At 35.3% G+C, this 27,266-nt stretch overlaps 3 protein-coding genes across 4 annotated transcripts; all 3 read left to right on the forward strand.

Annotated features, from left to right (window-relative positions):
* Positions 1-2,057: 2,057 nt before the first annotated feature.
* Positions 2,058-4,214, forward strand: LOC149384776 (CASP-like protein 3A1). Its single transcript, XM_089626800.1, has 3 exons — positions 2,058-2,467; positions 3,431-3,566; positions 3,798-4,214. Exons 1-3 carry the CDS (start codon positions 2,214-2,216, stop codon positions 4,011-4,013), a joined length of 606 nt encoding a protein of 201 aa, XP_089482926.1. The 5' UTR covers positions 2,058-2,213; the 3' UTR covers positions 4,014-4,214.
* Positions 4,215-5,417: 1,203 nt separating this feature from the next.
* On the forward strand, positions 5,418-14,812 carry LOC149384777 (early nodulin-like protein 7). Its single transcript, XM_089626161.1, has 4 exons — positions 5,418-5,488; positions 5,574-5,610; positions 14,246-14,408; positions 14,508-14,812. Exons 1-4 carry the CDS (start codon positions 5,418-5,420, stop codon positions 14,810-14,812), a joined length of 576 nt encoding a protein of 191 aa, XP_089482287.1.
* On the forward strand, positions 7,810-13,355 carry EMB2083 (AAA-type ATPase family protein). 2 transcript variants are annotated; one of them, XM_089626098.1, is made up of 11 exons: positions 7,810-8,002; positions 8,093-9,383; positions 9,466-9,638; positions 9,751-9,852; positions 9,927-10,091; positions 10,185-10,325; positions 11,887-12,045; positions 12,159-12,244; positions 12,386-12,464; positions 12,583-12,705; positions 12,802-13,355. In XM_089626098.1, exons 2-11 carry the CDS (start codon positions 8,354-8,356, stop codon positions 13,063-13,065), a joined length of 2,322 nt encoding a protein of 773 aa, XP_089482224.1. In that variant the 5' UTR covers positions 7,810-8,002; positions 8,093-8,353; the 3' UTR covers positions 13,066-13,355. The 2 variants fall into 2 exon arrangements, with proteins under 2 accessions (XP_089482224.1, XP_089482223.1); XM_089626097.1 differs by having other exon boundaries at positions 7,810-9,383.
* Positions 14,813-27,266: the final 12,454 nt, after the last annotated feature.

Below are 27,266 nucleotides of genomic sequence, written 5' to 3' on the forward strand. Positions count from 1 at the left end.
ATGGATAGGTTGAAGATAAAATTTAAAAAAAAATTGTATAAAATAGCCGTTTGAATCTAACTAATTAGTAAAATTGCTAAAGCCTAAAGCATTTGGCAAAATAGTCAAAGTTGCGTTGTAAAGATTTTTTTTAATTTTTTTTTCCATTTGTGGTTATATTTTTTGGCGATTTACATAAGCAATTTATCTATTTTAAAAAAATTCTAATTATAGGGACAACAAAATTATTGAAATCTGATCATTTTTCATTTTGGCTATTTCAATAATTTTAGACAAACCTTGGCAATTTTGAAAATCCATTAAGTTCAATTGACTATTTACCTAAAACACCCTTATATTATAGTTTAAAATTGACAAATTTTTACTTTTGATGGTGTGAGTTGGAGATTGTTTGAGTGACAAGTTTAGAAAGAAATGGCGGATACATACCCAATGTTTTTTTGAAATCATACCGATACACCTAATATTTTCAGCGGCTGCAAAAATACCTCATATTATGTTTTAATTGCGCCGTAAGTGCGCGGACACTGATTTAGATTTGATTTGGTTTTTCTTATATAAGAGTTAATATCAATGAAAGGGAGATTTGTTACGCTGTTATTCATTTCAGGGTATAATTTCGTCATTTTAGTTAAACAGATGGTATAATTTTGTCATTTTAGTTAAACAGAGGGTATGAACTCGACATTTTTGAAAACCGAGGGTTAAACTCGACATTTCACTAAAACACAGGGTATAAATGTGTTATTTTCCCTAGTTCATATTCTATGTATAATAGTGAGTCTATTTCATATATATGTGTCAAATTAAATGTACAATTTATATGTATCCCTCTTCTCTGCCGCCTCTAGCCCCGTGCCGCCCTTCCTCGGGCCATGAGTATCGGTGCCATCAGCCTCACCTTGGATTGTATATACTCCACGCACGCCATCAGGCTCGACGACAACCTCTTCCACGGCCATTGCTGGATCTATCTTCGCATGATTTTTTTTTTCTTTTTTTTTTCTTTTGTTTTTATTATTGTTTTGTATTATACAATGATATCATTAATTTTTAATTATTTTTTAAGAAAATATTATTAATTTTTTTTTAAATCTAAGGCTGACACATGTTTTTTCATCCAACTTAATAGCATGGGTATTTACGGTGCAAATAAAATGTAACTTTATGTATTTTACTGTCGAAAAATAAGGTATATAATATTATTTAAAAAAATAATATTTATGTTGCTATTTCTTCTTATACGAATGTGTGACCATACTGAAAACGTAGTATGTCACTATTTCTTTTTAGGGCGCTCTATATATGTAGCCATATGAAAACTTAAGATTTTCCATATAACTAACTTTTAGTATATTTTAAGTAAATAATCACGAGATTTTATTAACAAATCCAAAAAGACATTAATAGTTGTAAATAATTATTAACAATTGTAAATAAATTATCAGACTCCAATTACATAAATGGAATACTGAAAACGTACAAACAATGCCACATCACCATAATGACAAAAGATTGACTATTTAGCAAATCTCCAAATTTTGATGGTTTAGTTACTTATAATTTTTTTATATAATAAAGAGTTAAATGTTGAGATATTTGATATGATATTAAACTAATAGGATAAGGGACAGAGTCTAATTTATAAATTTTTTAGGTAAAATAAAAGAATTAAAAAAATGGGCAATTTTTTTTTAAGAGGGGCTTCAGCTCCATCTGGGCACACCATGCCTCCGTCAGCGAATAAGATGCTGATAAAACGTAATATTATGTATTTTAACTACTGAAAATAAAAATTAAGTATATAATAACTTCAAAAACATATTAAGAATTTATGCCACTATTTCTTGAAATATGAATATGAATGTGTATGACCATAATGTTGTTTTTATATAATTAAGAATTAAATATAGAGATATTTGATAATATTGATAATTTCCTTCTAAATGATCACCAAACAATTTATATTCCTATTTACCAAACTTACCATTCATATTTGCTTTACATTTATTATTCACCTCGTGGGGTCTATAATAATATTAGAGAAGTAACTAAACCGCAGGAGCATGAAATTCGCACTTTATAAACCCCCCACTCACACGTCCTTCCCTTCCCATATACCTACACTCGTCTCTGAAGTCTGAACCCACGCAAACAGCCCAACACAACATTGTTCCACTCTCATTCACCAAAAACAAAAAGGACTAAAAAAAATGGTGAGCGACCACAAAGCGGCGTCGTTGGAGGCGGGGGAAACCGGCGTCCACGCGCTCTCGGTGGAGAGTGGTCGCCGGAAAGCCGGGCTCCGGAAAGCTGACGTGGCACAGGCGTTGGTGAGGGCGCTGTGCGTGGCGACTTCAACGACGGCCGTGGTGTTGATGGTCACAGCCAGTGAGTCTAGCACTGTCTCCATCTACGGCTTTCCTCTTCCCGTCTCTTCCAAGTGGTCTTTCTCTGACTCCTTCGAGTGAGTCAAATTACTATAGTGCCCCTCATATCTTTTCTTTTGCTTACATATTTGACGCATATGCCCTCCCGTAACAACAAAACCATTGGGACTACTATCATGAATTTTCAGTTTCATGGCATTTGGATGAACCAAAAATGAGAATCAGACCCGTGACTGGCTTTGCTTTATTAATGCATATAATATAATATGCATAAATGTAATAGTATTCCTACTTTTGTCTCTTTAAGGCGTACTTCGACTGTTTGTGTGACATAGTGCCACTCTTTTTTAATGATTTTATTTTAACGCTCCAATGATAACTTACCAGCTAAACTATGCAACAAGTTTCCATATTCACTTGGAAATGATTTGAAGCCAGTATTTTATGGAGAGTAAAACAACTTCCATTTGTCGTGTACGTAGAGCAAGTTAAAGAAATGGGGTTTAGTGGGAAGGTGATTGCCGTCCAATTCCAATTCCAATACCAATTCCGAGTCACTTCATGTGTATGCATCGAAATCGGGAAGAAAAAAAAAGTTCCAAACCCATGCATGTTTTATATATTATATTAGACAAAGTTTTTCTTTTCTTTTTTTCTTGGAGGATTGAACCTACGATTTCATTTCATTTAGAGGTGTGGCGTGAAACTATCAGCATATATTTATATGTTAAGTACCACAGACAAAGTTCATAATAATAATATAGGTAAAGTTTCATAGAAGAACAAAACAACTATAATGCCTTACTCATCTTCCAGCTCAACGGTGGTTTAATAAATTATATGTCAAATTCAAAGGACTCAAATTCTGCTCCTAGGTGTTCTAAGGGACAAAGTCATGATTCAATCTCGACCTATATGTTTTGAAATTTAAGTTAGGTAACTATCAAATGCTCTTGAAATATTAGAGCTTAAATTGAATTTTTCGTTTTTCGGTTAATCCTAAGCTACCAATCGACCCTTTTTTTCCATTTAATTTGCAGATATTTGGTTGGAGTGTGTGTAGCTGTGGGTGCTCACTCGTTGGTGCAGTTAGTAATGAGCTCGACCAGGCTCCTCAGAGCTTCTTCCGTCATTCCTTCCAGAAACCATGCATGGGTCATTTTCGCTGCTGACCAGGCATGTCTATATATCCATCATTCAATTGTGATATGAATCATATGATCTTGTCATGAATCACGTACTTGTCACTTAGACGTAGCTTTGTAACTTGCGTATTTTACGGAATTGTTTTTTTGCAACTTAATTAATTTACACTAGAAACCTCTATATATCTGTCAATGAATGAGACAACCTTTATGCTAAATGGTTGTGACACATAGATAATATAATTTCCTTTTGTGCGTGTAGGTGTTTGCGTACGCTATGATAAGTGCGGGGTCGGCAGCGTCGGCAGTTGGGAACTTGAACCGCACGGGAATAAAGCACACTGCGCTGCCGGACTTCTGTAAGGCGCTGCACATATTCTGTGACCATGTTGCCATTGCCATCGCCTTTGCTTTCTTCACATCCCTAATGCTCGCCGCCTCTGCTGTTCACGCCGTCTTCTGCCTCTCCAACAATTGATCAAACAATATCAACTCAACTTACTTTCTTTAGTTGTGCTTATTTCATATAATAATTATGATTTCAGACTTTTTTTTTCTCTTTTCTTCTGTTACCTTTTCTCGCTCTAGTGTCCTTACGCCAGTGAGGTTTAAATGCTTTTGTTAATTGGTTTGCTAGTATGATTATCAATTAGTATAAATATTTTCTTTCAGTGTAGAAGCATAATGTTTGGAGCTGATTCCTTAGCTTGACTTCTAACTCAAACTCAGATCAATTCCTCATACACACACTTGCAGTAAACACGGTCGATTTACCACTCCTGAACGTCTTATTTATTCTATTGAGCTTGGCGGAGAAATGCAAAGTATTAACTAATAATCTGTATTTTCTTCTAAAGCCGTTTTGGTCCACTAACAAAGAGTGCTGCTTCTGGTAGCCTCTTTTTTTTTCTTTTCTTTTTTTTTTTCCGTAAAAATAGTATGTTTAAAGCTTTTATTACAAAGATAGTTTTTTTAAAATAAAAAAAAAAAAAAACTCGAAATGTTTACAATTTAGATTTAAAAAAAAATTGTTTCCTGTTTTGGACTCTATTTAATTTTATTTACTCTTTGGAAGGAAAATAATTTTCTACCATTTGAAAAACAAAAAATTAGAAAAATAGTCAACTTAAACGTTTGATATTGCTAAATAAATAGCCAAAGTTTGGTCAATATTAGGTATATAGCCATAAATGATGACGTGACTTAATATGGTAGTGGCTATTTACTTAATATTTACGTTTGTAAATATATAAAATTGGCTATTTTCCTAATATTTACCAAACCTTGACTATTTAGCAATTCTCAACGTTTAAATTGGCTATTTTGCTAAATTAACCTTTGAAAAATAGCTATTTTTTAAAGGATTTGAGATATTAGCCATTTTTAAAATGTTACACTATAAAAATATTATTTTTGCAATTTCTGTATATTTATTGGCTTAGTAATGGGTAAAATAATTAAGAAATATAAAAACAAAATGTTATAGGCTTTTTCGCAAAATTGTAACAAGAATTGTTGTAACAATCTATGCGACAATTTTGGCCTAATGAACTCTCCATCCGAATCGAACTTTGGAAGCATATAAAAAAAATCGATTCTAAGGAGTTATTTTGCTAAATAACCAAATCAACCTACTAATATCAAGAGAATAGTCAAAGTTTCATTTAATTAAGGGAATAGTCCAACTAATCTAAACTACCTAAATTACCATTTCACACAACTCTCTCTCTCTCTCTCTCTCTCTCTCTCTCTCTCTCTCTCTCTCTCTCTCTCTCTCTCTCTCTCTCTCTCCAGCATATTCTTCTGCGACGAGAACGTCGAGTCCTTCGGGATGAAGATCGTCACTCCCTCCTCCATGTTGTTGGCCTGATTTACCGTTTCGATGACCTTCGTCGAGATCAGGTGGCCGAGGAACGTCTTGAACGGTCCGGCCACGCTGAGGAGCTCCGTGAGGTTGACGACCTCCTGCGTCGGGGTCGGAGCCGACGTCGGAGTCAGCGACGGAGGCGACGACGTCTTCTGAGCTGAGCCGTTTCAGCTTTTCGTCGTCATTAGGGATTTTCTGGGCATGGTTGACTTGGTCTGCGTTGAGATTGCCAGGAACGAACCCTAGAACCCACAAATCCGCGATAAGTTAATTGAATTAACCTACTGGAGTGAGTTAGGTTAATTAAATTAACTTATTGGTTGAAAAAATTAGATTAGATTCTGAATTTTTTTGTGAGTAAATTTAGGCTCACATTGACTCGAAAATCGGCGGGGGGAGAGGAATCGGCGGCGGAGAGGAAATCGGCGGCGATGGAGGGGATTGAGGAGAGGCACTTTGTAAATTCGCGAATCGGTTAAGAGTGAGTTAGGTTAATTAATTAACTGATTCGTGAATGATTTGAAATTCACAAAAAATTTACAAAAATCATAACTTAAGTAAATTGATATTCAAAGCATTCAATTAATTAACCTAATTCCGAATTCAATCATTTAGAAAATTAACTTTACTCACAAACAAATCAGAACCTAAACTAATATTCAACCAATAAGTTAATTAATTAACCTAACTCACTCCAGTAAGTTAATTAAATTAACTTATTCGCGAATTTACCAAGGGCGTTATGGTCTGAGCCGAAAATATGGGCTATTTGTTTAATAAAATGAAACTTGGGCTATTCCCCCAATAAGAATGACAAACTTGGCTAGTTACAACAAATTTCACTTTTTTTAAGACCTAAAGCTATATTAATCACCATACACGGCCTTAGAATGACACAGTATACAAAAATCACGTGGCAAGACAATTATTGATGCAAAGGACTCTCGAACAATGGTATTCTAGTCGACCTCAAAGAAAGTTGCCCGCGAATAGGTGCGCAAATGCGACAAATGAAAGCGGTTCTCACATGTCCCGAAAAGATTACCGACGCCCTTGTGTTGGGTCATTATTGCACGACCATTGCAAAATGAAGGGTGCACCTAATTAGAAAGCTCCCTGTTGCGCCAGGGTGACAAGTAGTCGTAATTGTGGCAATCGATTATTTTGTCAAGTGAATGGAAGTTGAACGATCGGTAAAAATAATTGAATCAAACACCGTTAATTTCATATAAAAATCCACAAATACCACTAAACGCTTATGATATGTCCCTACTTAAAATTAGGATATAATTCTATACCCTTATATTTTGTACAATAATTTATAATTTTACCCATTTTTTTTCTTTGAGTTATAATTTTACGCATTGATTTGGAGACAAAGTTTGGGAGAGGCCCTCAAAAAACAGAGGAAATGGCTTTGTGTGCCATTGCTTCGATAAATGTGTAATGAGACTCAAATGCCTACTTCTAAAAAAAGGGTGATCTGACAACGTAGCTAATCTCAAACATATTTTTAAGGATCTAGTCAAAGTTTAATAAATTTTGTAATCTAGCTATTTATATAAATAAATAATTAGAAAATATCGGAAATACTCTTATGCATCATAGATCATAGAAACCAACTACTATCTTTCATTCCGGCCAGTGTGTAAAATAAACAAAAATTTACTGAACTTAAAAAAAAAAATTTGATATCGCATGTAAAATAAACTAATATTAACGGAAATGACCAGATTACTTACTATAACCGAATTTTTTTCTACTTTCAAAATAACAAAACATAACTACTCCATAATTAAGGAGATTTCAACGTTAAAAGATATTAACGTGTAAATTAATATAGAAAGTCAATAAAAATCAAATTAATGATTCAGTGCAACTAATTGGATTACATGAATAATAAAATCAAATCATCCGATTTTAAAACAAAAGTTAATCATGTAATTTGCTATATGAATAATAATGTCACGTCATCAATTTTGGCTACATTTAAAACTTAGTTGAAATATTGGTTAGATCGCAATTTCAACATTTTAAGTGACTTAGTCGGTGTAATTTTTCTGAAAAAAGGAAAAATTGTACAAAATAATCATTTGAAACTTATTGATTAACAAAATAGCCAATGTTTCAACTTTTCAGCAAAATAGCCAAATTTACGTTTTCAAAATTTTTTTGACAGCCAAGATTAAATTTTTTGACGATTATTATAAGCAATTTATCACTTTCAAAAAAATTAATCTTGGGTTTAAAAATTTTTTGAAGCCAATTTACTGCACATTTTGGCTATATTGCAAATTCATAACTTTAAATTGGTTATTTAGCTACGTTACCCTAAAAAAAAATTGGGACAGTTCTCAGCTCTGTCTTTTAAACGACATGCAACAAAAGAACAATGAAAGACAAAAACGACATGCTGCTGAGAGCAAGATCAAATTTGTTAGAATCGCGGCTTTCCGACAAACTCCATTATCTGGTCTGCTAAACATTTCACGGCGAAGAGAATAGACGAGCAAGGGAAACAAGGGAAGTTTCACCGAGTCAAGTGACTCGTTCCGACTCGCCCTCTTCTTCTTCTTCTCCTTGGTACTCGCCGAACCAATGTGAATACTCTGATCCCATTTTTTCACAGATACGCAATGGCCTGTCAATTCCGTTTAGCCTCTTCACTGTCTTCTTCTTCGTCTTCTCAGTTCCTCAATGCCGATTCCAAACCCAAACCCTCTCGCCGCACTTATAAATTCCGCTTATGCCCCTCGATTACGGCCCAATCCACTGTAGATAGCGAAGACCGGAAAAATGGCGGGACAGCGAAAGCCAAACCTAGACTCGACTTCCTCAAGCTATCTGCGACTCTGACCGTAATCTCCGCCTCCCTAGTCCGGCCGAATAACGCCGTCGCCGCCGCCGTGAAGGAGCGGAAGCGCGGTGGAGCGAAGAAAAAGCCGGAAGCTATGATGTCGGCCCAGGAGCTGAAATCGTGGTCCCAGGGGCTTCCTATGGTGGAGAATCGGATTCCGTACAGCGAGGTGTTGGAACTGACGGAGAAGGGAGAGCTGAAGCACGTGATCAAGCCCCCGGGAGCGGAGCTGAAACAGAAAGCGGAGGCGGTCCTTGTGGTCCTTTCGGACTCTAGGGTGGTGAGGACGATGTTGCCCTCGGTGGAGAGCGACAGGAAGTTCTGGGAGAGATGGGAGGGGCTGAGGCTGGACTCGCTGTGCATCAACGCGTACACGCCTCCGGTGAAGTGGCCGGAGGTTCCGAGGCCGTACCTGGGGTTTCTGGCGAGGGTGCCGGAGCTGATGGTGTCGGCGCTGCAGCCGAAGAAGGAGTCGAAGAAGGCGGCGGAGCTGAGGCGGGTGCGGGAGGAGTACAGGCGGCAGAAGAAGGAGGGGTTGGAGAGGATGAGGAAGGAGTCGGAGATGATGGAGAGCGCGATAAGGAAGCAGAAGAAGGAAGAGGCGAGGCGGGCGAGGCGGGCGGCGCTGACGAAGAAGCGCCAGGAGTCTCTGAGGGAGGCCCGGCAGAACTACGAGGAGATGGCCGACATTTGGGACAAGCTCGCCAACGACCAGAACGTCGCCATGGGGCTCGGCCTCCTCTTCTTCTACATCTTCTACCGCACCGTCGTGCTCAGCTACCGCAAGCAGAAGCGCGACTACGAGGACCGCCTCAAGATCCAGAAGGCCGAGGCCGACGAGCGCAAGAAGATGAGGGAGCTCGAGAGGCACATGAACGGGGCCGCCTCCGAAGGGGACCAAGGCGAGGACAACCCCTACATGAAGATGGCGATGCAGTTCATGAAGTCCGGCGCCCGCGTGAGGCGCGCCCAGAACCGCAGGCTCCCCCAGTACCTCGAGACTGGCGTCGACGTCAAGTTCGAGGACGTCGCCGGGCTCGGGAAGATCCGCCTCGAGCTCGAGGAGATCGTCAAGTTCTTCACTCACGCCGAGATGTACAGGAGGCGGGGCGTTAAAATACCCGGTTTCTTTCTATTATACCCTTCCTAGCTCAGCAATTGATAGTTTGTAAGAACTAACCAAGTTTGTTGTATGTTGTGAATCAGGTGGTATTCTTCTCTGTGGCCCACCTGGGGTGGGTAAGACTTTGCTTGCCAAAGCTGTCGCGGGTGAGGCGGGGGTCAACTTCTTCTCGATCTCGGCTTCTCAGTTTGTTGAGATATACGTCGGAGTCGGTGCTTCTCGTGTCCGAGCACTCTACCAAGAAGCAAGGGAAAATGTACATGCCATACCTTTATACAAATACGTGTCTACGTGCTCTGCTATGTTTGCTTTATTTATTTTTTAATAACAAATGATTCTTGTTTGGTTCCGTATTTATGTTTATACAGGCTCCGTCCGTTGTGTTCATTGATGAGTTGGATGCTGTTGGCAGAGAGCGTGGTCTGATTAAGGGTTCTGGTGGGCAAGAACGCGATGCGACCCTGAACCAGGTTTGTTGATTAACGTATTTATGAATTCATATTAATAATGATTATGATGCTTAATATTTTCATCCATGTTTCAGCTCCTTGTATCCTTGGATGGGTTTGAGGGCAGAGGTGAGGTGATCACTATTGCTTCCACAAACAGACCTGACATTCTTGACCCGGCACTTGTTAGACCAGGAAGGTTTGATCGTAAGATATTTATCCCCAAGCCCGGTGTAATCGGCCGCGTTGAAATTCTCAAGGTAAAATTTACTGACTAGTGAATTGGAAATTGTTCTGGCACTTGATTCCCTAGGAATAGTCTTTCAATGCGGGCACTGTGTCGTGGCTCTTAGGTTCATGCTCGAAAGAAGCCAATGGCCGAGGATGTGGACTATTTGGCTGTCGCTAGTATGACTGACGGTATGGTCGGGGCCGAGCTGGCTAACATTGTTGAAGTTGCTGCTATCAACATGATTCGCGACCAAAGAACCGAGGTAATTGGCTTTTTGATAGACAGCAAAAAGGTATCTTGTAACCTTTATGCCTGAGATTGAGAGAGTATCTAAGCCTATCGATTTGAAACCAAAAATCTGTGTGCGTCGCTTTAATAGTTGACATCTCAAGTTTAACCCTTATGCCTAACAAGGATAAGTTCTATAACAATAAAGGTTTGGCCCACAAAAACCCCTAATAGAAATTCTAAAATTACTCATGAAACCACTAACTAAATTTAAGGGACTTTCCAAAGATAAAATAAAATGGCATAGACTAAAAATGATGAAAATTGACAATTTAAATAAAATTTAGTTAGAAGGTAATTCAGTATGACTAGAACGCATACCTGGATTCACCTTTTGTCTAAATTTGCTTTTTTCCAAAAGATTTAACGTTACTAATAATATAATATCATGTTTTTCTTATGTTCTGAATCTGATAAATTCTCAAATGCGCTGTACTCTTATCAGTCAAACCTAAAAAATGGTCACATGTGCCTAAGTTAAATCAGATTGATTGATCATCAAGTAGAGGAAAACCAGTTAGTCAGTTCCTTTAACCCAGTTTGATTTGCTTCCTTGGGTATGTCCATTATCGTGTTCATACTTGGTGGTCTCGCTTGAATTTGCTTCTGAGATTATGAGAATGTCTCCTATACTAGCAATCAAACAATACCAAAATAATTAGAAAATATAAATAATAAATAATAATGAGGTAAACCTTGTAGTTCCTGACATCACAAGATATAAGATATGAGTGGTGGGCTGATGGTTTGCGGTTAATTTTATCCGCGATATAATGGTTAAGGTTAACCTTGACCGCCTTCTATATTTTCATGGTTAGCCGCCATTATTATTATCCACCATTATGTTATTGTTAATTAATATCCAGACTCTTTGCACATATTTCATCGATTTGAAATTGCCTTCAACGGTTCAACCACAATCTTGACTGGGAATCAGAATGTGGCCGCTTTCATTGTCTTGTGTTTCCATCATCTTAGATTTTTTTCTTTTTGTGTGCAGCCATTTTTATTTTATTTTTATTTTTTTTTATTGGGTTTTATTTGGTCTATTATCTACTACTGTAATTTTAATACTGAACAGAACCCCCTGAATGCTTGTATAACTGGACAATTTGATTGCGCCTTGAATGTTTGTTTGACTCCTAATTTAGTAAGGTAAATCAGTAAAATTCATTTGTTTAGTCTGGTGCATTAGTAAGTAATTAGAGGGGCGATATGGTTGATGAGTGGAATTGTCAAGTTAGTTACAAAATTTCCCATGGTCGTAGAGTAGTGTAATCGGAGAGATTGCCTCACCTCTCGAAATGTGAACCGAGCTTACCAATTCTAGTAATATCCTAGAACGAATATTAAGAACCAAATAAATATGATTGTGGAGAATGACTTGAAGCCATAAATATCAAAATATGCAACTTTTTATGGAATTGTTTTAATAATTTAGTGCTCTCGATTTAAAACAGCTTCGAATTGGTGAGTGCCATGCTGTTTATACTGTTCTGAAAATAGATTCTTCTTATTTCTCAATATTTTCTTAGATAACGACAGACGATCTTATACAAGCGGCACAAATGGAGGAAAGGGGAATGCTGGACAGAAAAGACAGGAGCTTCGAAACTTGGAGACGATTAGCCATAAATGAAGCCGCGATTGCTGTTGCTTCTGTCAATTTCCCTGATCTTAAGAATGTCGAGTTTGTATGATCCTGAACTCGCACTTTTGTCAGCATTTTATTTTATAGACATCGAGCAGCCGTGATTTTTTGTATTATAATTTTGTTTTAAAAACTATTCATCTGATCCATTTGCAGCTAACTATTGCTCCTAGAGCTGGTCGAGAACTTGGATATGTCCGTATGAAAATGGACCCCGTCAGATTTAATGAAGGAATGCTTACGTAAGAAACCATTTTCGTTTTATAGGCCGGCTCTTTTGCTCGGTGTTTTTTTTTTTTTTTTTATTTTTTTTTTTTTTGGCGTTCCAGCAATCGGTGCATTAGTTATTATAATTTTTTTTTTCTTTTCATGACCGTGCTTAGTCGACAATCGGTACTCGATCACATCACTGTCCAATTAGCGCCACGAGCAGCCGATGGAATCTATTTTGGTGAGGATCAGGTATGGATATTCAATCACTTTTTTAACAATACTCTTACTGACCTTTGTTTTTTTTTTTTTTTATAATGTTAATATTCATAATTCAGTACTGCAAATGCTAATCTGACTATTTGGGCAGTTGAGTACAATATGGGCTGAAACAGCAGACAACGCTCGATCAGCCGCACGAACATGTGTTCTTGGCGGACTTTCTGATAAACATCACGGTTTATCGAATTTTTGGGTTGCAGATCGAATCAATGTAACTGAACTCCTTTATTTTAGCAATTCTCATTCAATACCTTGAGCATTACTGAAAAATCTCATGATAAGACCAAAATACTATTCTCTTCTCCAGGACCTTGATTCACAGGCGCTGCAGATCGTCAACACGTGTTACGAACGTGCGAAGCAGATCCTGAATCGAAACCGGAAGTTGATGGATGCGGTGGTCGATGAACTCGTGGAAAAGAAAAGCTTGTCGAAACAAGATTTCCTTAAACTGGTGGATCAACATGGCTGCCTCGAACCAACGCCGCCGAGTGTTCTTGATCTCCGAGCAGCGAAGCGAAAGCAGTTTGAAGAGCTGTTGATGAAACAAACTAAAACAGCCAAAGTATGACCAAACAAAGTCCTGTAGTGTGCAGAGCGATCTTAAGGAGATTAGTCTTGTCAAATAGAGAAAATTGAGTTGGGTGCAGAACCAGCGAGGCACAATTTTGATTCCTACAAAGCTTTCTCCTTGGTGGAATAAATGAGTTAATTTTTTCAAGTTTTTTTTTTTTTTTTTTTATTAATTTTTATGAATTATGTTCTTTTTATGTATCAGATAATGAGAGAAAAAAGAGGAGGAAAATGTCATAAACACAACTTCTTTTATATTAGCAAAATGTCATGTAAATATTTTCTATTGTCAAGTCGATCACAAATATTTCTTAAATTTCCAGAAAATAATAGTGGCATCGTTTGGCACAGCTTTGTTTTAAAAAAAAAATGTTTTTACTGTTTTTTTTTAAACTGACAAGTGTTTGGTAAGCTGTTTATAAAACAGTTGTTGCTGGTAACAAAAACTGATTTTGCGTTTGGTAAAATAAATATATTATAGTAAAAAGACTAAAATAGACATAAAATAAATATTTAACAGTGCTATGGATAATCACGTGAAGATATTAAAGTAATTTTATATCAAATACAAAAACGCTTTTTCTAAAAGCTAAGATTCGTAGCTTTTGTGACTCATGTACAATTTTTAAAATTGTTTTTGAAATTTTTTCTAAAAACTGTTTTACCAAACAGTAAGATTGCAGTTTGGTTTTTACTAACAGCAAAAACAGACTTAAAAAAGCTGTGCCAAACACGCCCAGTATCAGAGCTCAAAGTTCGGGGATGACTTTTTAGCATATACTTAATAACCTGCGTATGAAAAATGATTTTAACAATGTAAAAATTACAAACAAAAAAATATATTTTGTATGGTAGTTTACTTTATATAGAGAAAATAGAATTGTAAAAATCTGTAAATAAATTTTTATTAAATGGTTTAAAATATTTATGTCTTTAAAAAAAATATTGATCTGATTCCTCAAATATAGGACGACGCGGGTGTTGTAAAACAGGAGCAGTAAAGTCACAACACCACGTTTCATACCCAAAAAATTCAAACACGTTCTGTAGAGAAAAGATAACCGCCAAAAATCATCCCACGTCTGTCATCCTATAAAGACCGCAACCAAAAACCCTCTTCCTCAACCCAAACAAAACTCACATACGCTATGGCTTCTTCTCATCCCTCGTCTCTCTTCATTATTTCACTCGCCGTCTTGATCGCTTCTTCAACGCTTCTCGTCTCTGCTCGCGACTTCAAAGTCGGCGGTGACTTGGGATGGCTCGAGCCTCCGCCGACCAACGCCACGTGGTACAACCAGTGGGCCGCGGCGCATCGCTTCCGAATCGGAGACACCCTCGGTTGGTCATCACTCTCTTTCCTTTTCTTAACAAACTAATAATAACAATAATCACGTGGTCCTTACTTTGTTATATATATGCATAATGTGTTGTGTGTAGTGTTTGAGTACGAGAATGACACGGTGGTGGAGGTGGAGAAATGGGGGTACTACCACTGCGACACGTCGCAGCCCCTGATTGGCTTCAACGACGGTAACAGCACGGTGAGGCTTGACCGGCCCGGATTGTTCTACTTCGTCAGCGCCTCCGTTGATCACTGCAAACGTGGCATGCGCATGATCGTCCACGTCATGTCCCCCAAGGCCCCACCTTCCTCCGCTCCTTCCCCCGCCCAAAGCTCCGCCGCACGTGCCATCATCGCGCCTCTCTCCTTCATTCTTATCGCTATATCGTATTTCATTTAAGACTCGTGTTTTGACTATTATCATTGTGGGTTTTTTTTTTTTTAGATATTTGACTGTTTGTTTCTTCTTATTTCATTATTGAAAGTCCACTCATTTGATTTGTTGAATTAGAACGGTGACTAATGTCAATATGTTCATCTTTTCTTTGATGAGTAGATTTGTCATGTAGTCTTGTTTTATGTTCGTGGCATTTTCGTAATTAGGGCGATAGCAATTGATTAGGAAGATAGTAGTGCGTGGGAGAAGAGAAACAATAATGTTTTAAATACGTGATGCATGTTATTTTTATTCCTAGTTTAAATTTTAATAATAATACTTTTTAAGTAATACAAGAAATTATAAGACCTAATAAGATTGGATATCAAATATGACAATGACGGAGTTGCAAAATTGACGGTAAAATCCACCCAATTATCCGGTCTATATATTTTAGTATATCAGACGATTAGAATTAGATTAACCATATATTTTTCGATTTTATAAAAATGTTTCTAAATGTCCAAAAGTCATAAAAAATAATGTAGACGAGAAGAAGTCTCGACGAAATATGCTTTATTTGGAGTATAGTATTCACAAAAGTACTACTAAGGAGCTATGATTTTTTATTATTATTTTGAAGTAATGAAAAATTATATTTGATGATTAAATATCATTAAAAAAGCTGTTTCTTAGTGACATTTATTATCATACTTTTGGAATAAATAAATCCAATTAGATATTGAAAAAAACACTATTCAATGTTTATAGAGTAATCCCACCTTTATATATATTTTTTGGAATAATCCCAACTTTATATTGGGGTTACATTCCCATGTGTTACACGTGTTATTTCTTGATACATTTTTCTTTCATTTATATTAATGGATCGAAAATAGGAAATTTTGAAACAAAAAAGAAAAACGTAACAGTGACTGGAGCAATTAACCTAATATAGGTATGTGTGTGTGTGTGTGTGTGTGTGTGTGTGTGTGTGTGTGTGTGTTTCAAGGCATTTGAACCATTAAAATTGAATGAAATGGTAAAAACGACGGAAATCTCTATAGCTGGATGTTGGCAGCGCACCAGGCATGTATGGATGTGCATTGGGTCCTAAATATAGGAATAGTCTATAGAACTGGATTGATAAATAAATATTGAAGATTATAGTATGGTATTTATAATACTAATACAAGGATTTTAGCTAGTAAAATATAGTAATTATATAATATATATTTAATACACTACTATATACTCTCAAGGTGTATCTTAATTAGTAGATACAATCTTGGAAATAATAGAACGAAAAACTGTTAGGAAAAAAAAAGTTATAGAATAGAACGTAGATGCCCCTAGTAGAACAACGATTGCTTTTGATTCAGCCAGACTATATTTAGTCTTCGAGCAAGGCGTATGGAACCTAAAAAACAGTCCTCAAAGTCGTAAATGCATAACTTCTCTTACTATAAGAGCATCTCTAACCCTAACATCAAATTTGGTGTTGAAATCACACTATTTTTATATGTTTTTAGCACCAATTTTTTTTTCTACTCCAACCACAACACCAAATTTCACACTAAAAACACTATTTTGTATTATTATATTATTAAAACTAAACAATCTCTTTCAATAAATAATTATAATTCTTATATTTTTTTAATTAACTGATTACAATTATTTCGTACATGTAATATTTAACAAAAAAAAATGTACTAAATATAAAAATAATAAAATTCTGAAAAAAAAAAATTACATTACTTAAAAATATATTAGTTTATTTGTAGTTTTTATATTTAGTTTGTGTGTTTAATTTTAATTTTGTAATTTATGTATAACTTTTTAATGTTTTAATTGAATTTTATTTTAATATGTTATTTTGGTGATTTATACAAATTTATATGGAATATACATATATATATATATATATATATATATATAAGTGATAATTAGATAAAGTATCAAAAGAATAATAATAAAAAAAATAAAACAAGTTATACCGTGTTATACAGTCACACGGTATATATGAAGTGATACTGTACAAACGGTATAATTTGATGATGGTTATGCTGTATGGTTGGAGGTCATTTCACACCAAATATAGTGCTATACCGTGTGGTTGCACATGCCCTAATAGTTTCAGACCGTAAAAAACAAACGTTTAGTTTAGGAACGCGGAAAAAAGAGCGACTTATTTTATAATGTCAAAGGTTCGCCAATATAAAGACAATTTTCACAATACAAACTAAGATGATTACTCATGCAAAAAACAAACTGAAGATAATTACATATTTAATTACCAGAGATTGGCCAGCATATAACACTTATCTCGATTGCCTTATAGTATTATTATCTCTAATGGAGAATTTATAATAAATATTTGTGAAATTTAAAATATATAACATTAATTATCATGAATATTCAAGTATCATAATTATGATTTTTTCAGATAAAAAAAAGAATTCAGTAACTTTTATTTTTATATGATATGTATACCGCAGGTCATCACCTAGTCTAACTCGCATTTGTTGGAAATTTAGAAAACTCTCGAGTACAAGTAAAATGACATTTTAGTAACGCATGTTTAAAATTACGTTATATATTGATTTTGGATGCAGGTAAATCTTTAGTGTATAAGATAATGATAACAAGATGACAACTATTAAGATTTACATAAAGAATAATATTTCCGTTTTGTGATAGGTCGACGTAGAACTTAATCATATGAAATTATTATGGTTAAATATAGATAAACTATAACGTAATATATGGAGATTTTTGTGCGCATAAATGACAGTTGTAATAGTTATTTTTATCTTTACCTTAAAAAAATAAATTGTCTCGCTTCTTTGCTTACCAATGCGATTTCCTAACATAAAAAAAAATGATTTGCAAATTTGCAATGATTATATGAAAAATATCCCGCTTTTAATTCTATGTATTTATCTTTTTACGAGAATGCATGCACATGTGTGAATGCGAATGTATGCTAGAAAAATAGAATTTAAAAAAATAAGAAAAAAAAGAATGCGCATGCATATTATTTAATGGTATTTTTGTTTTCTATTTATTATCTCTTAACCCCTCATGAGATAAGAAAGAAAGAAAGAAAAAAATTGGAAAACAAATATTCTTCATGAAACACCCTCAAATGAAATTGCATGCTGTACCACCATTATACTGCGAGCGAGGCTAAAGAACAAAAGAAAAGAACAATTAATAGTAAAGAAAAACAAATAACATTATAAAAACATTCTTTGGTCTCTCACCATGAAACAAATTGAAATCTCAAAACGCATAAAAACCATCTAGAAATAGAATGTCCACGTTAGCATAGGAAAGGAAAAACTGAAATTCATCGCGTAAACACATGCCATATTCCATAAGAACACACACACCAAAGGCAAACACTCTTCAAAGCCACATATCACTCACTCATTCATTCATTCGCCAATGGCAGGTCAGGGGGAGAGATCGGCGAAGGTGAACAGAGGGCGATAGAGAGTGGAGATGGAACCTAAGAAAATACAGCTCGTGCTTTTGCTTCACCCGAGATAATTAGTCTCGGACACGATGTGCAATGAACCTAAAGTAGAAATTTGTAATTTTTTTCCAACAAAACGACTTATCTTTAAGGCAACAAACAGTGAACCTGAAAAATAAACCCGCCTTTTGACGGGATTTTAAGTCTTCAGGCTAGGTGCAATGAATAAGTAGTTTTGATTTTAATTTGAATTAAGAATAAGAAAAATTACATAACTAGTCTAAAATGTGCGTTATTTTTCATATCTCACTCATATTTTCAAAACATTTCGACAGAAACTGTTTCCCTTTTCTCCAGACAAAAATACTATTGTGTTCCAAATCTGGTCAACAGTTATTAAAATCTGGTTAACATTTATTTAAATCTGGTCAACGGTTATTGAAATTTGGTAAAAAAAATTGTTGAAATCTGGTTCAAAATATTGGTATATTGAGATCTAGTTAACAGTTATTGAAATATGATTAACAACTATTGAAATATGATTAATAATTATTGAAATCTGGTTAACAGTTATTAAGGGAAAAATGGGCACTTAAAAAATTAAATACGAAAACGGCTACTGTAGGCTATTTCCACTTAAGAATATTGGCCAAAAAAATGAAACTTAAAATAATGCCTTTAACAATGGCCCAAATATTTGTAACTGACTCAGGGCATTAACTTAATTTTGGATGCAACTAACATGTCGGGGCATTAATTGAGTCCATTTTCCTTTAGTATATAACTATGTCTTTGTTAGTATGAATTTATTTTAGAGTCTTAATACTTTACGAAAACTCTTCAAACTTTTTTCACGAGTTCATGAAGCTCACTAACCAGTTTAAGCGCACCACCTGAGACTTATATCTATCTCACATTAGATGTAGAGATATAATCTCAGTTAATGCAGAGGGGGTATGGATAAGTCGAATTATGTTGCTTATAAAGGCTTGCAACTAAAATTTTGTATCATTGATTATGACTTTATATTTTCATTTAATAGTAATCTTTAGCTTATTACAATAACACACTTGAGAGTAATTACTATAATACCCTTCAGTGGGCAAATTGCTAACAGTCTTATCGAAAACATACTATTTAGATGCAACTAACATGTCACTATGCTTTAATCAAAATGAATTTATTCACATCTTAAAGAACTAAGCATTAGGTGATGTACGTTGCATTCCAATAATCTTGCACATGAATTCTATATATTCAAGTCTCACAAACTTTCAATGTATTGATCCACCAATTAAGACCTCACTCATTGACAAGCTAAGTGAATATGAAATGTCACTATACTTTATCTCATTTCAGGATTGAGGTAATTACAAATGTATCCTTATATTTGTGACATTAATGCTTTGATCATTTAAACAATTTTTTGCTTAATCACCTGAAACTTCACTAGTATCATTCAATATATACATTAAAGGATAAAGTCACAACTCTTTATGTCTCAATATCAGACATCAAAAGTTCTCCAAAAAATAAGTACTTGGATTCAATTGACTTTTTGATCTATAGATTATGGGATTGTTAGTTTAAAACTTATAAGAAAAGGTATATTGAAAGTCTACCATTGACTCTTCTTTCTTTGTGAGTAGTTTTCATGACGTAAACTATTATACATGAACATATACTATTGAAAGAATGCTTTATTCTACTTTGTTAATCAGTCAATTAGCATTTCACATACTAGTCATAAATGACGTGGTGTAATGTGTGATGTAGTCATAAATCCCAATAAATTTTCATCATTTTTTGGCTCTTCGTTGCTCCATGTTTTTTTTATCAGAAATTTCTTTAATTTTAATGTATATTATCTCTTTCAATTTATCATGAAGATTTTTTCGATCAGCATTGTTCCAACTTACGTTGTTGACAACTACTCTCTCATCCGTTATATTTTTTTTTTACGTAGGTTATGATTTCTTAGTTTTCAGACAGTAATATATTAACATCCATCTAATACAATAGATGGACCTTTGTTTAGCGACGTGTTAAAAAACAAAAGAATTCGCTTAGCACCGCAAGCAATGTATAAATCGGGCACAAATCTCCCCTTATTAGAGTCATGCACTAATTGAATATCTCTGATTGTATTTCATCTTTATCATGGATCCTCGTGTTGGAGCTTTTATAATTTAGTGAAAGAGTTGGTAAAATAATGAGACATCGGTTGGTTTTCTAAAGTACTTCTTTCTCATCTGGGTTTAATTTTGAAAAATTTCTCTCTTCATGATATTTTTCTTTTATCGGCTCTGCGTGTGCTCTTTGTTCTTGATCACACGTTTCTTTGCTTTTGATGTCTATAATATCTTTCAATTTATTGTGAGCAACTCTCCAATCCGTGTTGTTCCATGATATTATTAAGTTGACAAGATCTTGCTTAGCCTTGAACCTATGTAGGCATTGAATTCTTGCATTCCAAGCAACATTTTATTCATTCCATCTAACTCATTCGGATGATGGTTTTCCATTTTTGATAGGTTTTAGAGTTTAAATTTTTTTGTGTTTATGGACGAAAGATATATACATCATGAGCTTCAACAAAATAAAATGACACATGGACAATGTATACATGATGTTTCCTAGTACCACAACTCATGCATATGGACGAGGAATAGTTGTCGTACCCAGAAAAATAACTCATGGACAAGGAAGAGTTGTTGTAAAACATTGCTAATTGTTAATTTGGTGGTTTTTAGTTTTTTTCTTCAAGATGGGTCTCAAGCTCCATATCCAAAAATATTTTAATCCAATAATCGTCAACGACCAATGTAATTTTAAGTTATAAGACCAACCACAATCCAAGATGTTTGTTTGAAAATGGACACACCGAATTATTAAAAAAAGAGTTACAACACGAAAGTCTTAAAATAATAGACGAACATTGTAGAAGATGATTAATAGTAGTTTATAAAAAGATGAATTTTAGCGTAGTTCAGATAATGATTTTTATGAAGATCTTTAAAAGCAAGTGTTATCTCAAATAATTGAAAATATAAATTTGTGCATCAATCGTATCCTAAATACCGAAAGTTCTTATCGTGGATGTATTCCTAGTCATATAGTTATAAACCGTGATCGGGAACATGCTGCTCGCAATCTCTTCATTGACTATTTTGTAGGAAATCCTCGGTTCCCAGAGATGAAGATTTTTGAATGAGCCGAGCCTTTTTTTTTTGAAGATTTTTTTTGCATTCATGATGTTGTACAAAGACATGACAATTACTTTGTCCAACGAAGAGCTGAACTTGTAACTCCTTTTGTCCGTATTGTCGTAACTCGTAAATACATAAATGCATCTCTTATTATATTAGTTTTAGACTGTAAAAAACAAAAGTTTAGTTTAGGAACGCGGGAAAAGAGCGACTTAATTTTATGACGTCAAAGGTTCACCAATACAGAGACAATTTTTGCAATACAAATTTAGATTATTAATCATGCAACAAATTTGTTTTTTTAAGATAATTACATATTTAACTTCTAGAGAGGGCTAGCATATATATAACACTTATCTCCACTGCCTTGTAGAATCAATATTTATTATATCTAATGGAGAATTTATAACAAATATTTGTACAATTTCAAATATATTATATTAATTATCATGAATTTTCAAGTATCATAATTAGGAATACAACGTTTATTTTTATATGATATGTATGTGGCGGATCATCGCCAAGTCTAACTTGCATTTTTCGGAAATTTAGAAAAGTCATGTGTACAAGTGAAATTGAATTTTTGTAACGGTTATTCAAAATTACGTTATATGTCGATTTTTTTTTATGCAAGTAACTTAATTCAATCATTAGTGTATAAGATGATCATAACAAGACGACAACTATTAAGATTTACTTAAAGAATAATATTTCCGTTTTGTGATAGGTCGATGTAGAACTTAATTATATGGAAATTACTATGGTTAAATATAGATGAACTATAACGTAGTATATGGAGATTTTTGCACGCATAAATGAAAGTTGTAATAGTTATTTTTATCTTTACCTTAAAAATAAATTGTCTCGTTTCTCTGCTCGCCAGTGCGATTCCCTAACATAAAATAAAAGCGATGATTAAAAGAAAATATCCCGCTTTTAATTCTCAGTGTTTTTCTTTTTACGAGAATGCATGTACATGTGTGTATGCGTATGTATACGAAAAATAGAATTTAAGAAAGGAAAAAAAAAAAAACTAATGCTCATGCATATATTCTTTAATGGTACATTTCTTATCTCTTAACCCCTCCCTCATAAGAAAAGTAAGAAAAAGAAAGAAAAAAAAAACCAATAGAGCTGTGCAAAAAAAAAAATTAAAAAAACTATTGAATTTTTTTTTTTTTTTTTTGAAAACTAAACTATTCATCACGAAACATCCCTCCAATGCAATTGCAAGCTGTACCACCATTATACTGCAGGCGAGGCTAAAGAACAAAACAAAAGAATAATTAATAGTAGAGCAACGGAGGAAGAAATAAAAAATATTAAAAAAAAAAAAAACATTCTTTGGTCTCTCGCCTTAAAGTACAAGACTAAAACACCCCCCAAAGCAAATCAAATCTCAAAACGCATAAAAACCATCTAGAAACAGAATATCCACGTCAGGATATTGAAAAGAAGAAAAAAAAAAAAAAGAAACTGAAATTGATATCCTGTGACATGAGGGACTGCCTATATAAAGAGAAGCCATATTCCATAAGAACACACACAGCAAAGGCAAAACACTCCTGAAAGCCAAATATCAGTCATTCATTGGTCAATGGCGGGGCAGGGGGAGAGACCGGCGAGGGTGAACAGAGGGCGGCAGAGAGTGGAGATGGTGAAGATGGAGAAGGAGAGCAATCTGCAGGTGACGTTCTCGAAGCGGCGAGCCGGGCTGTTCAAGAAAGCCAGCGAGCTCTGCACTCTCTGCGCCGCCGAGATGGCTCTCATCGTCTTCTCGCCGGGGAACAAGGTCTTCTCCTTCGGCCACCCCTCAGTCGACACCATCCTCGCCCGCTACTCCGGCCGCCCCGCCCCCGCCCCCGCCGCCGCGCCGGGCCTCGTCGAGGCCCACCGCGCCGCCTCGCTGCGGGACCTCAACCTCGACCTGGCGCGCCTCACCGCCGAGGTCGAGTCGGAGCGCCGCCGCGGCGACGAGATGAAGCGGGCGCGGCGCGCGGCGGTGGATGCCGGCGGGGAGTGGTGGCGGGGCCCGGTGGAGGGCGTGAGGTGCGAGGCCCGGCTGCGGCGCCTGGGCCGCGCTCTCCAGGACCTGAAGGGCGCCGTCGCCGACCACACGGACCGCATCATGATGCAGACCACCGCCGCCGCCAGCGCCGCCGCCTTCGCCCTCTCCGGCCCCCCGCCCTTCAACTTCGTCGAGGGGGTTGACTTGCACAGCCAGGTGTTGACTTTCACCAACACCAGCAACAGGGACGTGACCCTCGACATGGCGAGCATCCTCGCCGGAATCCCTCCGCCTTTCCCCCCCGCCGCCGCCAACAACAACAATAACCACCGCGGTGGCCATATCGGATTCGGTCACGGCCATGGGTTCTGCTGAATCATAGAACCCTCCTACACACACAAGGATCCAGATCCTCTCTGTCCTTTTTTTTAATTTTTTTTTGTCTCATTATAAGTGGCCCCGAACATTCTGATTGGAGGTACAAAGTGAGACACTAAAGGCGAGAGAGGATCCAGATTCCTTATACACAGACAACAACCAGCCGCACAAGCTCTAATAAGTCTTGTGTCTTAATCTTTGTTTTCTTTACTTTTTTTTTTCTTAGGTTTTCGTTTTGTTTTATTGCTTTGTTGTTGTAATAAAGAGAGATTTCGGTATACATGTGAAGAAGATCACTGACCAACCATGAGTGTGTATATATATGAACGCGAGGAAGAGTCATATATGTATTGGTTGCTTGGTGATCTTCATCCGCCGACTCTTTTATATCTATCTCCTATTTTGTCTTTTCTTTACATTTCGTGAAATTAATATAGTTAATGTGGCTGGGTTTATATTTAATTATTTTCTTAAAGCATCTCTTTCTCTCTCTCTCTCTCTCTCTCTCTCTCTCTCTCTTAATCCATGATTGTGAATGATTTTTTTCCGTGTTTCGGAAGTCCATGTGAGTAGTGAACTTAAAACTAAACATACACATTGTGCAATAAGAGATGAAGCCGTACATAAATTAAGGGGACTGATATAAAAAGAACTTTTAGGTGGGCTACTTGTAATCTTTTAAGGTTTTTTTTTAAGAAAAACTTAGAAGTATGGTATATATGCATATATATATTGAAGTTCCGATGCCATGTATAATTTGCTCAGACGACATAAGGCAACTTCTGTGATAAAAACATGTAGAGAAAAGACATACAGAAATAAAAATTAGGCTAGATCTTCGTTACAATACTAAATAGATAGTTAATATACAGAAATAAAAATTAGGCTAGATTTTCGTTACAATATTAGCATATGAAAGATAATATACGTAATGAACATAAAAGTAAGCATACATAAATAGACAATGAAAACAAGGTAACGCATATATATCTTTGAGGTTTATTGAAATGAATATATATATATATATATATATATATATATATATATTTTTTTTTTTTCTATCTTTTATAATTATAATAATAAATAAATAAAATTTCATATCGCCCTCTAAAAAAAGGTAACCAACTCACTCTTCCCTCCCAAAAAATTATTACAGTTAATATTTGTAGTGTTGCCACCTTCTTTGGGACTTGAGACTCCGGTGATAACATCAGAGGGTTCTCATCCTAAGTGAAGGGTTTATCTTTTTTTTTTCTTATGTATTTTCGTCGATTCCCGTCAAGATTGTCTTCATATAGAACTTTTTGACTCTTCGCAGTCGTCATCTGGAGCTCATAGTCGTCGCCATTCCCACCACTACGAGCCCCCGTGCACACTAAATCGATCGAGTGTCTCCAATATAATTTTTTTTTTTTTTTTATCGTTCTCATTTTTCTAGGTTTCATGTTTCTATAATCTAGACATGAATATGATTTTTGTATCATCGGATTTTTGATCATAGTGGTTTTTATTAAGGAAAAATGGTATGAAATAGCCAATTCAAACTATGACTTTTGCAAAATAGCCATAGTTTTATTAGGTATAGCAAAATAGCCAATTGAGAGTACTACGATTTTTAACCCTGCCTCGATTAATTTTAATCCAGCCTTCATAAAGCTTACATTCTGTCTTTATAGTTCGTTGAGATTAAATTTAATCCAGCCTAGATTAATCTTATTTTGGCTAGTTTGCTTATAGTTGACAAACTATGGCTATTTTGCAAAAGCTTAAGTTCTATTTGGCTATATAGCCGCTTGACCCTTTTATTAATTATATTCTTTACATATTAACTTTAAATTTGAAGTAGAGTGAATCTCAATCAGGCAAGATCCCTTAGAATGCGATCGGCAACAAGTGATGATTCATGTTACCTAAAAAGACTAGTAACTCGCTATTGTTGTTGCATATTTCTGATTGTGTTTTTTATCCTTTCATATTCTTTTTGAAAAAAATTTGAATTTTTTTCATGGAGTTTAATTATTGTAATCAAAATCTTTTTAATTTTTATGGATATATTATTAAGAGTTCGATTATAAAAATGAAAATAAAATAAACTAAGTTATTTTTATGACAGAGATATGTGATTAAAATATCAATACAAATCACACGTATATCACTGGTTTTATTTTACATTAATGATATTCGTCAGTGAGCTGATGCAGACACATGGAGTGGGCTCCACTTGATACGTGAGTCCCACAAATGTGTCTGGCGCTGATGCATAGCAGTGCTCTTTATTAGAGATATTGCTTCTAGAGGGAGATAATTTTTAGAAGAAGAAAAAAAATTAAAATCATGTTTACAACGAATATACTACTGAAGAAAATATAGATGCATATTTTGTGAATTTTTTTAATAAATAAATGGAAATTTCATTTATATATAATCTCTTAACATGAACGTTACATGAAAAATCTACACGTTAATAGAATTCAGAATGACATAACTGACAAATTGTTCGACAACAATCATACCCAGGTATGATTTAATAATATATATTGCGTATGTTTTAAAAAATTATGTTTTTAAATAATTATTGTAAGTTGAAACAATTAACTCAGTGGCCTATAATCCATCTTCTTTTAAAAAAAATAGTCAAAGTTTTATTTTATTAAGAAAATAACTAATCAGGCCGAAGAAAATTAAATTAACCATTTTAGTTAAGTTAATTTACTTCGGTCTGTTGGGGTATTTTTTTTCAATAAAATTAAACTTTGACTAGAATCTTGAAAAACGCTAAGGGATTGACTAGCTAGAACATATTCTTCATTGTAAGTTTGTGACTATAGTCCATGGTACCCAGGCACGAAGCCGCGTGGGAGTGAGAGGGGGCTATAGCCCCCTCTCAATTTTTTTTTTTTTTTTTTTTTGGCATTTTTTACTCATTTTTTTATTTTATTTTTACATTTTTACCTCCAAAATTTACAAATCAGCTCCCCTTGAATTTTTTGTTGCAAATTAGCCCCCCTAATTTAGATTCATGACTTCGTCCCTGATGGTACCTCAACGAGTATACCGATTTGATACTTGGTTCTTTTAGTTTAGTCCCTATTTTTTTTTTTTTTACTAATATGAGCTGTTTTTTTTTTAAATAATAATTGAACCTTTTTCATTTAAGTAGTACCAACAAAACATGTCGTTACAACGGTTTCAATACATAAAGGACACTCAGATAACCAGCATACATCGGTAACGAAAAGAAAAGCTCCGCGGGAATGTTTGTGGGCCACCTTATTTCCTTCACGTGGAACAAATTTGCAGAGACACGCTCACGTATCCGACAGCAAATTGCGCACATCCGCGGATTCCCCTTCAAATAAGAGAATAACGAGTAGGTATGGAGTCATTATCCATTCGCAACAT

The sequence above is a fragment of the Urtica dioica genome, chromosome 9 (genome assembly GCF_054948205.1).
Source record: "Urtica dioica subsp. dioica isolate 48M chromosome 9, U.dioica_male_clone48M_v1_H2, whole genome shotgun sequence".
Taxonomy (NCBI): domain Eukaryota; kingdom Viridiplantae; phylum Streptophyta; class Magnoliopsida; order Rosales; family Urticaceae; genus Urtica; species Urtica dioica.

What these genes read in the sequence shown, in the direction of transcription:
- EMB2083 (XM_089626097.1), top strand. Translation starts at nt 8,039, where the DNA reads ATGGCCTGTCAATTCCGTTTAGCCTCTTCACTGTCTTCTTCTTCGTCT. An exon ending in GCGGGGCGTTAAAATACCCG is followed by an intron (nt 9,384 to 9,465) that starts GTTTCTTTCTAT and finishes GTTGTGAATCAG; the next exon opens with GTGGTATTCTTCTCTGTGGC. An exon ending in ATCTTAAGAATGTCGAGTTT is followed by an intron (nt 12,046 to 12,158) that starts GTATGATCCTGA and finishes ATCCATTTGCAG; the next exon opens with CTAACTATTGCTCCTAGAGC.
- LOC149384776 (XM_089626800.1), top strand. Translation starts at nt 2,214, where the DNA reads ATGGTGAGCGACCACAAAGCGGCGTCGTTGGAGGCGGGGGAAACCGGC. An exon ending in TCTTTCTCTGACTCCTTCGA is followed by an intron (nt 2,468 to 3,430) that starts GTGAGTCAAATT and finishes TTTAATTTGCAG; the next exon opens with ATATTTGGTTGGAGTGTGTG. An exon ending in TCATTTTCGCTGCTGACCAG is followed by an intron (nt 3,567 to 3,797) that starts GCATGTCTATAT and finishes TTGTGCGTGTAG; the next exon opens with GTGTTTGCGTACGCTATGAT.
- LOC149384777 (XM_089626161.1), top strand. Translation starts at nt 5,418, where the DNA reads ATGACCTTCGTCGAGATCAGGTGGCCGAGGAACGTCTTGAACGGTCCG. An exon ending in ACGCTGAGGAGCTCCGTGAG is followed by an intron (nt 5,489 to 5,573) that starts GTTGACGACCTC and finishes GAGCCGTTTCAG; the next exon opens with CTTTTCGTCGTCATTAGGGA. An exon ending in GGATTTTCTGGGCATGGTTG is followed by an intron (nt 5,611 to 14,245) that starts ACTTGGTCTGCG and finishes TCGTCTCTCTTC; the next exon opens with ATTATTTCACTCGCCGTCTT.